This window comes from Eubalaena glacialis, chromosome 19, assembly GCF_028564815.1.
Source record: "Eubalaena glacialis isolate mEubGla1 chromosome 19, mEubGla1.1.hap2.+ XY, whole genome shotgun sequence".
Lineage (NCBI taxonomy): Eukaryota > Metazoa > Chordata > Mammalia > Artiodactyla > Balaenidae > Eubalaena > Eubalaena glacialis.
Window position 1 is genome coordinate 63090583 of NC_083734.1, and position 14857 is coordinate 63105439.

The 14857-nt window shown below is 45.2% G+C and overlaps 1 protein-coding gene across 2 annotated transcripts in view; it reads left to right on the forward strand.

Moving 5' to 3' along the window:
- The window catches only part of PRKCA (protein kinase C alpha), a 360902-nt gene that overhangs the window by 68353 nt on the left and 277692 nt on the right, over positions 1 to 14857 (forward strand). Inside the window, exon 1 of one of the 2 annotated variants that reach the window (XM_061175761.1) lies at positions 4230 to 4292. The exons of the other annotated variant lie outside the window; for it this stretch is intronic. Coding sequence (XP_061031744.1) covers positions 4268 to 4292 — 25 coding nt within the window. The 5' untranslated portion in view covers positions 4230 to 4267. Of the gene's footprint in view, positions 1 to 4229; positions 4293 to 14857 lie in introns of those variants that run through there. 2 annotated transcript variants of the gene reach the window in all.

Genomic DNA, 14857 nt, shown 5'->3' on the forward strand with positions numbered 1-14857 from the left:
GAATCAGAGGCTGTTAGAAAGGACCTTACCAAGAGGAACACTGCGCTTTGGGAGTACAGAGCAGGGAAATGACTGTTAAACTGGAACAATTAGATTTGGTTTCATTGAGAAGGTAACACCTGATCTGAGCTGCCTGCAGAGATACAAGTTCAGGTATCTGTCTAAAATTATAACGGAAAAAGTTCAATCTATCAGAAAGCTTACCATCTTGAAAAACTTCAACTTTACCATATTTGGAGCTTTTGCGATTCCTCCGAGGTTCTGTAATAACCACACTTATTTCCTTAGCCTCTCAGGGGCTGTCATTGAAGAAGTGCCTTGAATTTCGCTTGCTTTTCCTAGTAGGTGTGTCAGCTTGCAGAGGGGGTTGTGTCGACCCGTGAGGTGTCTGGTCTGCTGGGACCTCCTTGCTGTGCGAGATGCTTCTCAGAGCTTGGTGACTTCGAGCAATGAACATTCTCATAATAGCCATGGCTTAATGTTGTAATCATGCTTAACAGTTCTATACATCTGTAAAAAGGAGATGTAGGCCATTCCCAGAAGTCAGAACTTCAGCTATTTCTACCTTGTAATCGAGGGTTTCACTAAATCTAAATGTGTCCTTGAAGCTGAAAGGCTGCCTCTGAAGCATTCTGGGGGGATGTGACCCTTTGTAAGACCTAGAGGTGCATGTGATGTGGGCAAGTAGCTCAACCCCAGACCAGCGAGAGAAGGTCCTCTTAGGCATCTTGTTGGCTACATCGAAGGAAGTTATGGAAGGTAAATGCTCCGTACTGGTTTGGAGTAGAAGCAGCAACAGCTTGTGTGGAGTGGGAACTGCAGGCCCAGAGCAGTGGGCTCCTAGGACGCGGGCAGCGTGAGAAGCAGTGGTCACCCTCGGCCAGCTGGGGTCTTAAGCCGCTTCTCCGTAAAGTAAGATGAACTTCTGTTTGGTTTTGTCCAGCATCCTCACGGGTGGTTCTTCACTGGGAGAAGATACATGGCAGGTCTGAGGACCTGGGAAAATGTGGGCTGATGGCAGAGGGCGTCTTACTACAACCCTTGCTTCTGGTTCTCTCACTCCTTCAGGGTGTCCAGCCCCCTCTGGGTCTCAGGCACCATCAGTGCTTCATTGATGTGTTTCTCCCAGACACAGTCTCCATTATCATCCAAATCCAATTCGTGATCCTCTCAACTCAGTAGAGGATCAAAAAAAAGTGAATCCCCCCTCCACCCCACTTACACGAGAGGAGCTCTGATGGGCAGGAAGGGGCCACCGTCTCCTGACCCCGGCTTGAGCTGGAGGCCCGGGGCCTGGGCTCATGCAGGGCGTGGGTGGAGGGTGGGTCGGAGTTGCTGGCCTGCTGTCCTCCACGGCCCTGGGCGGGTGATCTGGGGCAGGTGTGCAGCCCTCCAAGGTCAGCTGGTGAAGGTGCCCCGGGGACCCCTCCAGGCGCAGGGGTGTGTCCAGGTTTGAGGGGGGCCCTCGCTGGAGGGGGAGTTGGGCCTGATGTTGTATGTCACCGGTTTTTAGGGCCGGGCAGCCCAGGAAGATGTGTGAGCAGCACCTTGCGGTGCCGGGCGTGCAGCCCCGGAGGGCGAGGCTGTTGAGCACCGTGGGAGACGGCGGATCTTGGTTGAACATTTTACTGTGAACAAAAGCGGTTTTATGGGCTTCCCTGGTGGCGCAGTGGTTGAGAATCTGCCTGCCAATGCAGGGGACACGGGTTCGAACCCTGGTCTGGGAAGATCTCACATGCCGCGGAGCACCTGGGCCCGTGAGCCACAACTGCTGAGCCTGCGCGTCTGGAGCCTGTGCTCCGCAACAAGAGAGGCTGCGATAGTGAGAGGCCCGCGCACCGCGATGAAGAGTGGCCCCCGCTTGCCGCAACTAGAGAAAGCCCTCGCACAGAAACGAAGACCCAACACAGCCAAAAATAAAATTAAATAAATAAATAAAAATTAAAAAAAAAAAAAAAAAAAAAGCGGTTTTATTTCCCCCCTGGAAGCTGAGGTCTACGGAAGCCATGACACGACTAAGCTCAGAAATCCTGGGTCAGGATTGGAGCTGAGCACCCGGCCCACACCCAGCCCTGGCCCATCCTTGGACCCGGGGGTGGGGTGGGTGGGGGAAAGTGAGTGAGTTTTCAAGGAAGGACTTGCACCCGGAGTACTAGGAGAGGGGCAGGCCTGCCGTGGGTGAGCCGGACGAACCCCGGTCTTGGTTCCTGGCTCGCATTCTTTCATGATTCGTTCATGGTTGTGGTGTGGGGCTCACCCACTGGGTTCTGGGTGCTGAGGAGTCAGCAGCCAGGCTAGGGAGCCCTGTGCTCGTGGGGCTTGTGTCTTACGCGGGCCCGTGACAAATGAGCACGTCCCGTCAGCGAGCAGGGTCAGGTCGCATGGTGATGCTGTGCTCTGAGCGAAGTAAACAACTTGGTGGCGAGAGCAGTGCTGCTGAATAGATACGATGCAGATTTCAGCTTCCTGGTAGCCACGCCGAAAGCGGGAAAAGTCACCTTGCTGTACAGCAGAGATTGGAACAACATTGTAAATCAACTATACTTCAGTTAAAGAAACTGGAAAAAAGAAAGAGGGAGGAGAAATAAGTGAAATTGATTTCAGTGTTTAATCCAGTATATCTATGTTGTTGTTGTGACATGTGATCAATATAAACAGAGACTTCGCATCGTCTTAGGTCTGGTATGTATGTCACACTTGGAGCACATCTCTGGACTGGGACCCATGTCAAGTATTCATTCAGTACCTGGGTTCGCGGCGTGGATGGGGCAGGTGCGGCATGCTGGGGGCGGTGGCATGGGCCCACTTGAGGTTGGGTGGGCCCCTTTTAAACAGCATCCCATCCGCTGAGGGTGAAGAATGGTTCCTACAATGGATCTGTTTTGTTTGCTGTGGATATAACCCACACATTGTGGTAGATTGTTTGTCTCGCTTCTGATGGTTCAGACCGCTTAGTTTATTCAGGCAGTCCTGTCTGGGGTCCTGTCCTGGGCACTGGGATGCCCTGAGGACGGGCAGTAAGAGATCCCTGTATGTTCTAGGAGGAGACGGTGTTCCTCGTGAGAAAGCTTGTAGGTCCTGTATTTTCCGCTGCTTTCCTTAATGATGAGAAGGAATTCCACCAACGTTCACGTCTAACCTGAAAAGTCTCCCACTGGGACAAGTCACTGGTGCTGGCAGCGTGACTGTTTTTAGCATCATTTCGGTACAGGTTTAAACTGTTACTTTATTGAATATTGCAGCTATTAATTTCAAACTTAAGCAAGGACATGATTTCTAAGTATAGTTTTCGTGCCACCTACTCAGCCTTTTGGCTGGATGAAATCCTACTTGTTGAATGGAATTAAAATAATTTCCATCTGAGTTTTTTCTGGTTCAGCTGCGCATCAAGGCATCGGTTTAGAGTTGGTTTATGAGGGAGGTCTTGGAAGACAGTGGGAAGAGCTGTGAGAACTTGGTGGAGGGATGGAGAGAGTGGTAGGACCTGCTTGCAAATGCAAGGCAAACAGTCTTTGCAAGTCACCTCCCCGCCTTTGTGTATAAAAATAATCTTTGGAGCTAATTTGAAAAAAGACAAAAGAATAATTTGTAATCCCCTATCTTTTCTCTCTACCTCTCGTCGTCTATTCTGCCGCGTTATTTTATGTAGTTCTTTTTTATATTTAGCGTGTATTTTCTCATTCTGAAATTTGTCAAGAGTGTATAATGACTGTCTGTAATCTACCTTACAGCTCTTCTGTCATCAATTTAACTTCAGTTGACCGATGTGCCATTTTTCGTTATAAGTAGTGCTGGGATGAACATCTCTCTACATATTTATATGAATATCTAAATATTACAGCGTAAGTTGCTAAAAGTGAAACTATTAGGTGAAACGATATAGGCATTTTTAGTGCCTTTTAGGGCTGCCAGATTACCTTCCAGAAACACGGCACAAGTTCACATTCTTACCTACAGTGTGTGTGCCTTTCCCTCCGCAATCCAACCTATGCTGGGATTTATACTTTTCAAGGAGTTTATTAAGTTGACGGTAGGCATGCCATTTTGACGCAAATTTTTAAAGAAAGAAAGAAAAGAAAATACATTTAAAGACACTTTTTCTATTTTTTCCTTAGCCTCTCTTTGGAGCCCTTGTCCTTGACCGATGAGGGGCAGATGTCTTTCCGAGGCGTAGCTGAGGGGTGCTGGCGTGTGGGTCACAGATGGTTGTCCTCAAGGTCTGCTCAGAACCAGCAGCTTTGCGGTAAACCCTTATACCGAGGACTTGATGCATCAAGGTGCTCCAGAGCTTTGTGGTAATGTTAACACGTGTCATTGGTAATACGTCATAGGGTGATACTGGGACCCCCCTTGGGGGATTCTTCCTGATGCGAAGTTGACGGCTGCGTCCTGAGGACACCACTGTGGTCCAGCTCCTGAGTTTTGTGACATTTCCCATGGTCTCTGCAGAATGTTAGGAGCTCAGAAAAATGCTGTGACATTGTCTAAACTCCAAAGGATTGTAGCCAGTGTATTTCCTTCCCCAGAGGATCTGGTCCCTATCGCATCTTTTTCAGTTACTCTGTACCAGGCCGTGAACCTCAGCACTTTATTTCTGTGATTCAGCCTTACAACAGCATACATGGCAACTACTATTTTCTTCAGCTTATCGATGACACAATGGAAGCTCGAAGTGGTCAGGTGACTCCATTGGAATCACACAGCTATGAATGGGGATTGAATTGACCCCAAAGCCCAAGTTGCAGAGTCCAGGCCCAGTATCCTTAAACTGGGAGGGAATGAAGCAGAGAGAAAACCAGGGTGACACTTAAAGCCGCTGAGGCACCAGCTCAGACGATCTCTAACTGCCACCCGCAGGCAGTCTATACCCACTGAGGACCCACGGTGGCTGGTGCCACAGCAGTGTTGTGACCCAGTTGTATTTGTCAGGTAAACAGGGGCTCGGGGTGCCTCTGAGATGTCTTGGGAGAAATATCAGGGTTGATGTTGGGCTAATTTGGAAGGTGAAAGTAAGTGGGTAAGAAGTAAGAGCTGGATGGAGTGAGGAAGGCACTTGGGTGTGGAGAGACCTCAGATGGGGAGGGAAAGTGCCGTGAGGAACTGCAGGAACCGTCGGGGACTAGAGTGTTAGAAGTGTTTAATCTTGCAATTAGGATGCAAGACAGGGAACATTCTGCCATTTGGAGGATGCGTGTGAGTGTTCGGGGAAACCAGAAAGGAAGGATCGCAAGTGTCTGTAATTAATGAACAGGAAAGGCAGATGGGTGATGTGGAGGTGGGTGGCTTTACGCTGCTCGTATGTTTTTTTAACCTGTAAAACTATAGTGTAATTTCACCCGCTCATTTAAAACAGGCTTATGTCTTGCTGCTGTTAAAAGCATCCAGATTTCAGTGCACGAGGCAGACAGTTGTTATGTCTACTTTAAAAATCAAACTTGTGCTCTTTCCAAAGACTTAGTTTTATTTGCTCAATTTTTGTGTGTACTGGTTCTGCATTTTCTCATGTAGATTCAGATCCAATTTAGAAATGAAATACACAGGCGGCTTGGCTGTGGAAAGCACAGAGGACCGATGCTGTGGGCATGAGCTTCTGGTCGGGCAGCGTTTTCATACGGTCAAGTGGAATTTTCTTATGGCTTTTGAAAGAAAATGATAGTCTTTATCACAAATCAAAAAAAACCCCTATCATTTCTTTAAAGCTGTAAAATGAGATTTTTGGGTGTTCCCTTTGAATTTGTCAAATTTTCAATCTGTAGTTCCTTTTTTATGATAACATAAAAATGGTTAAGATGGTAAATTTTATGTTAAGTATACCACTCAGTAGTGCTAAATATATTCACGTTCACATCCACCCCAGCCCCAGGAAACCCCCATTCTACATTGTTTCTATGAATATGACTGCTGTAGATACTCATAAGTGTAATCATGGAGTGTTTTCTTTCTCCAACTGGTGTATTTCATTTAGGATAATGTCCTCAAGGTTTATCCATGTTAGATATATCACAACTTTTTTTTTTAAGGTTGAATGCTATTCCTTTGCATGTATATACCACATTTTGTTTATCCATCCATCTGTGGATGGACAGCTGGGTTACTTTCATGGCTTGGCTATTGTGAATACTGTTACTGTGAACATAGGTGTGCAAATATTTCTTTGAGACTCTGCTTTCAGTTCTTTTTGGATATATACCCAGTAGTGGGACTGCTGGATTATTATGGTAGTTCTATTTTCAACTTTTTGAGTAACCTTTATACTGCTTTCCATAGCAGTTGCACCGTTTTACAATCCCACCACTAGTGCACAAGGGTTGCAATTTCTCTGTATCCTAACACTTCTACTTGTGGTTGTGTTTTTTTTTGTTTTTGTTTTGTTGGTTTTTTTGGATAACCATCCTCATGGCTGCGAGGTCAATCTATGGTTTCTTATCTATTACACCAAACTTTTCCTCATAGTTATGAACAAATCTTCAAGTATCGTTTGAGATTTATCTACATTTGCTGCTATACTACTCGGAGGGAGAATGTTTAAGACATCTGTGTGTCTGAGTACTGGTTGCCCAAGGATGTTCCAGACATTGCTCCCCTTTAGGTATTATAACTAAACGGAGCCCTACTTTTTTACTTATCATTTGGTGCAGATAGTCAGTCCTGTAAATACTGAGTTCTGCTGAGTACCAGTTGAGAACACGAAGATGAGCAGGACGCAGACCCTCAAGGGGCTGATGGTGTGGGAAGGATGAACAGAGTGACAGAGGGAGGAGCCCAGGTGAGGAGGGGAAGGAGACACTAACTAGGGCCGTTTGTGACAGGAGGATAAAGAGGGCTCCTTGCAGATAAAGCCGGAGCCGAACTTTGGAAAGTAAGTGGTTCCCTTGCTAGTGGGGGTGTGCATGAGGTCCATGCAGCCAGGCCCACGTGAGCGGAGGGCAGCTCCCGCCTGGTATAGGGCGGTCAGTGGGAGGGGAGATGAGGCTGGCCTGATGTGTGTCTGGAGCTTGGCTTTGACCTGATCAGAGGTGGGGCTGGTGAAGCTTCGTGGTCAGGTGAGCGGACCTCTCTGCCGGCCGTGAGGAGATGAGGTCACTGGTGTTTGTGGAATTTCAGGTGAGACAAGGGCTGGGCTAGGGCAGTGGTCGTAGGGATGCGGAAAAACGAGGGGGCTTACAGAGTACTTCGCACGGTCAGCAGCCGTTTGCCGATTTGTGTATAGCTGCTGAGGAAGAAACTTGAAGACCGCTCCCAGGTTTCTGGCCATCGGGCCATGGTCTGAAATCAGGACTGTGGGAGTGGAGCTGGGGGCAGACACCACCGATTCTGTCTTGGATGTGTTGAGGTCGGTGTGTCTATAGGACAAACACGTGGTGATGCCCGAGGCTCACTTAGCAGAGGCCAGGGGTGGAGATGCGCTCCTAGGGCTCATTAGATGCAGACGGTGCTGAAAACTGAACGTGGGTGAGGTAGTCTCCCAACGGGATATAAGGCAGAACAGTGGGCCTTGGGCCACACTGTTGAAGGAGCTGGAGGATGAACCCTCAGAGTGAGGGGTAGACCAAGAAGGGAGTATAGGGTCACAGGGGTGAAGAAAGTAGGTAGGCATCTCCCAGGAGGAGTGGTCAGTTACTTCAGATGCAGCGAAAGAGGCTTCGAAATGCAGCTGAGTCATCTGGATTCGGTTTTCATGGCTGCTGGTTGTAGAATGTCACTTCAGTTAAATGGTTAGTGAGGAAGGAATGTAAAGTATTCTTTGAAGACGCTCGGAAAGAGAAGCGGGAAAGGTGGGAAAAGGAGGTCAGGGGAAGCTTTTTTAAAAGGATGGAGAGACTTGAGCATATTTTAGTGGAAGGGAAGAGGTCAGTTATCATTAAAATAGTTCACATGATAGAGGGCTTGCTCTGTGTCAGACACGTTCTGTAGCTGTACGTGAATGAACTTGCCCAGTCCCTACTACAACCTTAGGAGATGGAGAGACAGTTATTATTCCCAGTTTACAGATGAGAAAACTGAGGCACAAGATTAAGTGGCTCCAGGTGGCAAAGGCAGTAAGAAAGCCCCATCTTATCTGTGTACATCTCACTCTTGACCACAATGCTAAGAATGCCTCCTGGTTTTGAGGGAGAAGTTGAAGATGTAGGGCAAAGAAGGAGTAATTAATAATAGAGCTGGGATATAGAAGACCCTGGAGAGGGTGGGCTGCCATCTTTGTGGAATTGGTAGTTTTTTCTTTTTGAAGAGAGAAATGAAAGATGAAAAGTTTAATCATATGGGAAAGACATTTAGGGAAAATGTACAAAATCAGTTAGAGGAGAGCTCCTAAATACAGATGGACTTGGTGCTAAAGGAGGATGCTTGAAGGATAATTTTTGTGATGAGTTTCATGCATGACTTAACCTTTTCATCATCAGCGATGTCCCTGGCCCCTGCATCTATTTGAAACCTACTTTCTGCCTATCATGGTCCTGTCCTCTGTAGGAACAGTGGTTTTGATTTCTCCTGCTGTACGTAGTGGTCCTTTGATTCATATTTATGTACTGATTGGCTTCTTTACTCAGGATTTCATCTGCCATTGAGGATGTGGCACTGTTATTTTTAACTTTTTATTTTACATTGGCGTATAGTTGATTAACAATGTTGTGTTAGTTTCAGGTGTATAGCAAACTGGCACTTATTTTAAATGGTTGTATCAAGAAGAACCTACTGGGGTTTTCTGGAGTCTAGTGACACTTGCTGAGAAATCTTATGTTGGGAGTACATTGAAATCATTGTGACATGGTTTAATGTTACACATTTTAAAATACTAAGACTTGTACCCTCTGAGACACATCTGCATTCCAGTCGAGCCTGCAGAGGTGTTATTCCTGACCCTGATTTGGTGGGGAAGAGAAGGTGACGCCTGTTTATGACTTACTGTGCCCCACACACCTGCCCAACTGGACCATGGGGTGCTTGCTGTAGGAGCGTCTCCGTAATGGGCAAATAGAAATCTCAATTCCATATTGCATGAAAGCTCCCAAGTAAGATACTAGTACTATTTATTTATGAGTTTACCCTGTGAGCTATGATTCACATCCTTGGCCAATCAAATGGAAAAATGAATCACTGCGAGTAGTGTTTTACTTAGAACCCATTTAAAGCAATTTAAGTGAAAGTTTTCCAGGTATGAATACCCAGCTCTCTGCAGGAGGGCAAATGCAGATGTTAGAATATCTTTATGAATGCTCTTGGTGAGCGAATGCATACAATAAGAACTCAGCAGCAGCCGTAAATCCATTTATGAACCATTCAAATAATAGAACTTGGCAGCATAATGCTAGTTTCCCAAAATGATGTTACTTAAAAAAAAATTAGGTTTAAATGGAATGCAGGGAGAAATGGGGCTGTGTAAATTCGAATAAGTACTAATTTTCAGTGGACTCAGAAGATTCCCTTATTTATTGTGCAAGTTGTTGAATTTCGGTTACTCAAACAGAAAATGAGGCGTCGTCCAGAGAAAAGTCCTTTGCTTATGCTGTGTGGTTTAAGGATTGCTGTGGCTTTTCCGAGGCTGCATGCACAGTGCAGGAGGAATTGTAAAAGTCAGCTGGCTGTGCTTGTATTTTAAGAAGCAAGGCTGCAGGCAAGCACCACACTTGCTGTTCACCCTGAATTCTGACTCTTAGCCCCCGTCTGCTCCGTGCACTCACGTGCTGGAGGCCTGGAGGGAGAGCGATGGGTATTAACTTAGTTACAGTGCCCTACATAGGACTTTGTACCGAGATGCCCAGGAACTGTTTGGTGGTGGTTTTCACTTTGTCCTGCTAGAAAAGCCTCTGCAGAAAATCCTCTGGCCTGTACAACATTATCTTTCAAGTAATCCCGGCAAGGTAGCTGCTGCCTACTCTCGACTTCTCCAGAAAAGACAAAAATCCAGAAGAACTTCTCGGGGCTTCCCTGGTGGCGCAGTGGTTGAGAATCCGCCTGCCAGTGCAGGGGACACGGGTTCGAGCCCTGGTCCGGGAAGATCCCACATGCTGCGGAGCGACTAAGCCGTGCACCACAACTACTGAGCCTGCGCTCTAGAGCCCGCGAGCCACAACTACTGAGCCCGGATGCTGCAACTACTGAAGCCCACGCACCTAGAGCCTGTGCTCCGCAACAAGAGAAGCCACCGCAATGGGAAGCCCGCGCACCGCAACCAAGAGTAGCCCCCTCTCGCCGCAACCAGAGAAAAGCCCGCGCGTGGCAATGAAGACCCAATGCAGCCAAAAAGAAATAAAATAAATTTATTAAAAAAAAAATAAAAACTTCCTTTGATGGGTTGCAGCACAACACTGCCGACGGTGCCAGGGGCGACTGTGTAATCGTCTTAGTGTCTGTCTGTGTCTTCCAGTTCTTATTCGTCTTTTACTTATGTGTTTTTGGCAGGCCACAGTTTCCAGGCTGCTGGAGGTTAGCTGCAGTTTTGTCCTCCACAGCAGTAACGCTGGAGAATTGCCGAGACCTGTTCGCCTTGTTATCACTGCCCCCCTGTATCACAGGAGCTGGCAGGCCTCCTTCATGCAGTTGAAACCCATCTTCCTGGAATTTCAGCTCATCCATTTCTCTCCCATCAGGCAGGAGGGAAGGTGGAGAACAGCAATCATTCCTATGTTGGTCTTTGGTTACTTTGTGAAGAGGAATTTGATGCACACTTTTCAGAGATTTGTATGAGGCAGGTGTGAGGATGAAGACACACGGAGGGTTTCACAGCTGGCAACCCCAGGGTCCCTGAGGTGTCATTACTGAGGTCCCTGGTCTTGCTGCGCACTTCAGGTTTTCCTGCAATGGCCCATAGACGTGGTGATGAGCATTGGTACTGTTGTCCTTGGATTTTACATGTGGACCGTCCTCTGCTGTGATGCTTTCTGGATCAGGTCCAGCTGTCGTTTCACATGGGAAACATCTGCCTATATTTAGTGTCACCACTAGATCTTCCAGCATCAGTGTTGTTACTGCATAGTCATTTATAATAGGGGGGAGAAAACACACAATCCTCTGTAACTGCTATTTGAATTTCACAGTTCGAGTAGACATTTAAAGATTTAGTTAGCTTTAAAATGTAAATTTAGTAGTTCCTGGTAGGCAAAGCATATTTCTCTAAGGATTTGTAATCCAGTAATTCAACCCCTGCTCCTTTGAATGTAAAATTAATCTTTCCCAATAGGTACTAACGCCTGAATGGGAGAAGGTTGAACATTCTTGGCAGATGGCTCTTCATTAGCATTTTATTTTTTACTTGAAAAAGTTGAGTATTTTGGTGGGAGAAAATATGCATTGCTGGGCTGTGCCAGGTCTTCTGTGGCCGTGTTCCTATTACTGGCTTTCAGGGCTTCCTGTGGACAGTATTACGGTTGGTACAGAGAAAGACTGGCATATATCATTCTCACCTCTCTACCAAAAAAGAAAAAAAAAATGTGGCTTCCTTCCCTTCTCTCCAGCCAGCTGTCAGATTTGAATGCCAGCCCTAGTTTGCTCTGTCAGACGCTGAGTTAGTGGGTGAGTGAGAGCTGGCAGAAGCCCCGTTAGTGATTACCAATCACCAAACACAGCCGAAAAACCCTCGCTGCAGATGTCTAAGAAAACTGGGATAACAGAAATTTGCCTCTGGGTTTCAGTACACTGATTTTTTTTTTTTTTTTTTTTTTTTTTTTGCTCATTTTGACTACAGATTTCCCATTAAGAAAGAAAAGCAACATTGAATTAAAAATGATTTCTTTATGGGATATAGTCTCTTAACTAGTATGACTTGCTCAAAACAACTTGTTACTTTCAGATACTTTGTATCAGTAAAAATGGCAGCATCTGTACAATGGGGATAATACTCTGAACAAAAGACTCTTGTCTGGGTCACCTCAGGGTATGGCTGGAATCCCAAGTACAACTGGCTCCCAGGTGGCTAATTACCACTTTCTCGATCATGCCTGGAAGATATGCAGGTTCTCTTGCCAGGAGTCTGTGGCGAGGCTGAGGACGCTGAAACTTTGTAGAGCTTTTCTGGGTTTTTCAATGTCATAGAAAAGATGTTGGTGGATCCGAATCTGTTGTGCTGAAGTTGGGCATGAATCTGGCAGTTAAAATGTCAAATTTGAAAAACACGTTTGATCCTTTGGACGGATTTTTGTCCTTGGTTGGAACCTGATACCAAAGGGATCAAAGTAAAGATCCTCCGCCTTTGCTCTGGTCCCCTCGTTTCGCATCCCCTGCGTCGTCCGCCAAATGAGAGGGGGCAGAGCTCGATGAGGGTTTCCATCCTGTGTCTGCTTCTGTGAATTCTTGGCAGCTTCATCTGTGGTAGACACTTTATTTCCAGGAAATCTAATTTCAAGACTGAAAGCCTTTCCCAGGTGGCCTCTAGACAGTCTTCCTGGCTTTGAAAGTAAAAGCCTGGATGTTAATATTTACACTGCTGTGTAGACTCAGTGACACTCATCTTGTATGTGTCCAGGGGGCATCCTGTTGAAGTCTTGAGTTGAATGTGTGACTTGTGGCCTTACGTTGTCTCTGTTCATTTGTTTTATCCCCCCACCTTTGGACCCAAACATGTCCCAGGAATGGTTAGACTTCGAATCAATGCAGTTTGCATATACACATTTGAAGGTGGTATGATTCTGCTACTGAGAATATTTTGCATTTCTTGTTTAAAAAAAAAAGTTCTTCCTTACAGTTAAATGAGCATGTTAGCAAAAGTGTTGCATTTTACGATACATTAACAGAATTTTACTATTAATATGCCAAGGATTATGGTGTTCCTTCTTGAATGTTGCAAGCAGCGTTTGAAGTCTGTCTTGAACACAGGTGTACACTTGCGTGTGTTTCTTAGGAATGGGCAATGGGTAAGCAGCTCAAAATCGTTGTTTTAAAAGCTTAAATTCATTTTGAAGTGGGCTGGATAAGGGTTTAAGCATTTATCTCATTTGCTGTTAGAACCACCCATGACACCAAGAAGGTTACACTCGATTATGTATTATGAAAATTGGCATTGACATTAATTCACTTTCTGTACCTCTTTTGTGGTAGATGGATAATATACAGAATAAGAAAGATTTACTGGGAAACATGCTGTAATCAAAATAGACTGTCAAAGGCAACTATAGGTTGATGACATGTTATTTACAGGTAAACTTGAAATTATGCAAGAAAAAAAATATTGGGAAGGAAAAGAATTTCAGCCTGATTATTCAGTGTTTAAAAGACCTAGCTATGAGATTGTGTTGACTACATTCCATTGATTGTTTGTTAATTAGTACCTTTATAATGGTATGATTTATTCAAATCTTTAAGGCAGCATTTTACGCTGATGGTTGTCAAACGTTTTAATATAAGTTGAGCTTTGAAAACTAGCTTGTAAAAACGAGAGACCACACTTATTCCCTGCCAGCTCATCATTTGGATCAACGATTTAAAATGCAGCTTGTGGGGGACTTCCCTGGTGGTCGAGCGGTTAAGAATCTGCCTTCTAATGCAGGGGACGTGGGATCGATCCCTGGTCGGGGAGCTAAGATCCCACATGCCGCGGGGCAACTAAGCCCGCGCGCTCTAGAGCCCATGCACCACAACTAGAGAGAAACCTGCGTGCTGCAACTAAGACCCGATGCAGCCAAATAAATAAATGTAAAAAAAAAAAAAAAATGCAGCTTGGGTGTTTCATACTAGATATGTGTTTGAATGTGCCCATCCAAATGAGAACATCCTGACCCATAGCTTGTTACCTGATTATGCGTTTTTTGGTTTATCTGGTTTTTAAAAAATTGGTTTTTAGACTTACTACATCCATTTTTAGTGAAAACATTCATTTTACCTTCATCAGTGATTAGGGCTGGAGAAAGAGAAGGTCAGATACAAATCAGTTCATTTGCTTCTTGTTGGTTTGATGTGGGGGAAGTCTAGCACTTTTCATTGAGGTGTAGTATATGACAGTTATCAGAAAACCTTGATTTTTGGCAAGTTTTTGACTTACCACTTAAGGTATGGCTGGAGCAAGTTTAGAAAGCATTTTGAGGTTCACTTGTGAAATATGAACACTCAAGAAATATGGGAGGGGGGAGATGGGGTAAGAAAAGGCTCAAGGGTTTTTTCTTTCCCCGTTCTCCTCTGCTTCATTGGTCGAAAATCTAGGATGCTTCTCTAGATCTCAGGGGGTACCATGCTGGTCTTCTGCTTTCTCTGTTGCATTCAGGCAGGTAACACCTTCATCTTGATATCCTAATGATATTGTTCTATTGATGAATGAAAATTTTTAATAAAGATTATTCCTCTTTGTAGGGAAGGGAAAACTTAGGAAATGTCTCATGCCTGCTTTAGTATATCCAGTAGCCCTAGACAGTGTATTCTCTTTTTCTCAGGTGTATTTGGGACTATTAGAAATTATTTGCATCTCAGAAAGTTAAATATTTGAGAATAAGTTTGTATTTAGACGTTTTCTCTATAGTTTTTTTTTTCCTTTAAAATTTTTATATTGGAGTATAGTTGAATAACAATGTTCTTCTAGTTTCAGGTGTACAGCCAAGTGGTTCAGTTATACATATACATGTATCTGTTCTTTTTCAGATTCCTTTTCCGTTTAGGTTATTGCAGAATATTGAACAGAAGAACCCTAACGAGATGAAATCCGAAGTCCTTAGTCTTCTGAGATTTCCGGATGGAAATTGGATTCAGTTGGCAGATCTACCAGTCAGTCTACCATCCTCTGTGTTCCTTCCTTTGTTGTTTTCATGCCTTCCTTCAACTCACGGGTACCATCCGGGTGCCTTCCGCGGTGCCCTCAGCCTGCGGGGGTGTGAGGGCTGCTCAGCATCCCTAGTCCACTCCACAAAGGTTCCTAGTGTAGGTATGAGTGCGTTTC